Source organism: Ovis canadensis, chromosome 7 (assembly GCF_042477335.2).
Source record: "Ovis canadensis isolate MfBH-ARS-UI-01 breed Bighorn chromosome 7, ARS-UI_OviCan_v2, whole genome shotgun sequence".
NCBI classification, from domain to species: Eukaryota; Metazoa; Chordata; class Mammalia; order Artiodactyla; family Bovidae; genus Ovis; species Ovis canadensis.
Genome location: NC_091251.1, coordinates 38,415,189 through 38,417,325, shown reverse-complemented (window position 1 = coordinate 38,417,325; position 2,137 = coordinate 38,415,189). Strand labels below are relative to the sequence as shown.

The 2,137-nt window shown below is 45.1% G+C and overlaps 1 protein-coding gene across 1 annotated transcript; it reads left to right on the top strand.

Moving 5' to 3' along the window:
* The first annotated feature begins 274 nt into the window (after positions 1-274).
* On the top strand, positions 275-1,228 carry LOC138444206 (olfactory receptor 4F15-like). Its single transcript, XM_069597503.1, has one exon. The coding sequence runs from the start codon at positions 275-277 to the stop codon at positions 1,226-1,228; it is 954 nt and encodes a 317-aa protein (XP_069453604.1).
* Positions 1,229-2,137: the final 909 nt, after the last annotated feature.

Sequence of the window (2,137 nt, the reverse complement as noted above, 5' to 3'; positions counted from 1 at the left end):
TGTGTTTTCATCAGGTGCACCTCTGGGTACCAGTCCAAAGATCGCTCACCATTCCTTGTGTTAGCAAGGCCACCTGGCACTCAGTTATTGTCATATGAAAGTACAGGAATAATGGCTAAAAGGGTAATATTTGATTTTGGTGAAATTCTCAGGTAATATTTGACTTTAAAAATTTATGCACCTTTCCATAGATGGCAGTAATGTAACAGTATTAATTTTAATTGTCTCATTTTCTTCCTTTAGGTAACAGGAGAATGAACAGCTAAATGAATCAATGAGTGGACACAACTACTCTGTGGTGTCTGAGTTTGTGTTGCTGGGACTCTCCAGTTCCTGGGAAATCCAGCTTCTTCTTTTTTGCTTTTCATGTCTTTTCTACATGTCAAGTATGATGGGAAACCTTTTTATAGTGGTCACTGTGACATCTGACCCTTACTTACACTCCCCAATGTATTTTCTGTTAACAAATCTCTCCATCATTGACCTGATATTTTGCTCTATTGCAGCACCCAAGATGATCTGTGATCTTTTCAGGAAGCAAAAAGTCATCTCCTTTTGGGGCTGTATAGCTCAGATCTTCTTTAGCCATGCTGTGGGAGGCACAGAAATGGTGCTGCTCATTGCCATGGCCTTTGACAGATATGTGGCCATATGTAAGCCTCTCCACTACCTGACCATCATGAGCCCACGAATGTGCATTTTTATTTTAGTGGTTGCCTGGACCATTGGTCTTACTCACTCATTGACTCAACTGGCTTTTGTGGTAAACTTGCCCTTCTGTGGCCCTAATGTCTTGGACAGCTTTTACTGTGACCTTCCTCAGCTCATCAAACTTGCTTGTACAGATACCTATAAACTGGAGTTCATGGTCACTGCTAACAGTGGATTCATTTCCTTGGGTGCTTTCTTCCTGCTCATCTTGTCTTATATATTCATCTTGGTCACTCTTCAGAAACATTCTTCAGGTGCTTCATCCAAGGCTCGTTCCACTCTGTCAGCTCATATTATTGTGGTGGTTCTGTTCTTTGGTCCACTGATTTTTTTCTATTTGTCACCCTCTCCTCCAACACATCTGGATAAATTTCTAGCCATATTTGATGCAGTTTTAACTCCTTTTCTCAATCCAGTCATTTACACACTCAGGAACAGAGAAATGAAGATGGCAATGAGGAGAATGTTCTGTCAGCTTATGACTTTTAGGCAAAAAATCACTAGATGGCTTTATTGAAACAAAAAATTAACAAGTGGCTATTGACAGACTTTCTGTCCCTAACAGCCAATCCTTATGAAGAAGGGACCATCTTTCTGAGGTTTTATCTTTTTCTTTCATTTGCAACATATGCCTCTGTTTCTTTACTTTTGCTACTCTCTGTGTTGGTTTCTAGGCATTAGGTAAAACAGCCACCTGTCCCAGTCTTGAAAGAGTGGCCCTGTACAGGTGGTGAAGCTTATGATTCAACCCTGCCCTAACTCTTGGTTGTCCCTCAAACATTTGTGAGTGTACAAACAGCCCTTTTCTTTTTAGTGGTCGCCAGGAATTAAGGATGTGCCAAGACCTGTCAGTGGTCCAGAGGGGAGGATCCTAGATTCAGGCTGATGGGAAGCTAGACCCTCAGGCAGCAGCATTTAATGTATGAAATAGATACAGTCCTGAGGGACCACAGCATAAGCCCCAAGGTCCAACAGATTCAGGTGATTTGGAAGTGTTCCCTGGGTGGTAAGCACAAAAAACTGGGGCTTTGATGCGTGTATAAGCTCCTGTTTGGGAGATACCAATAGCTGTAGAGGCAGAGGGAGAGCAGAAAGATGCCCTGCACTGGCCTAGGTTCCCTGGAGGCAAGTCTATCATAGGCCCCTCCAGGAACTAAACCTGAAGCCGCTGCTCAGGCTGACGCTCCAGCACAGAAAGACAGCTGGGTGGGTCTTCTGTATGTCTGGTGCCCTGGAGGTGGCAGCCTGTCAAGAACTGTCTCTCCAGTTGTTACAGTCCTGAGAGAGCGAGGAACGCAAGGCCCGGCGTCCTCAGAGCAGGTGATCCGAGGGCTATCCGTGGACACCCGCTGTGTGTGAACGCCCTGGGAAGATCCCGGCAGCGCCAGCGGGGCAGGAGCCTGAAGATGGCGCCGCCAGTCTCGCT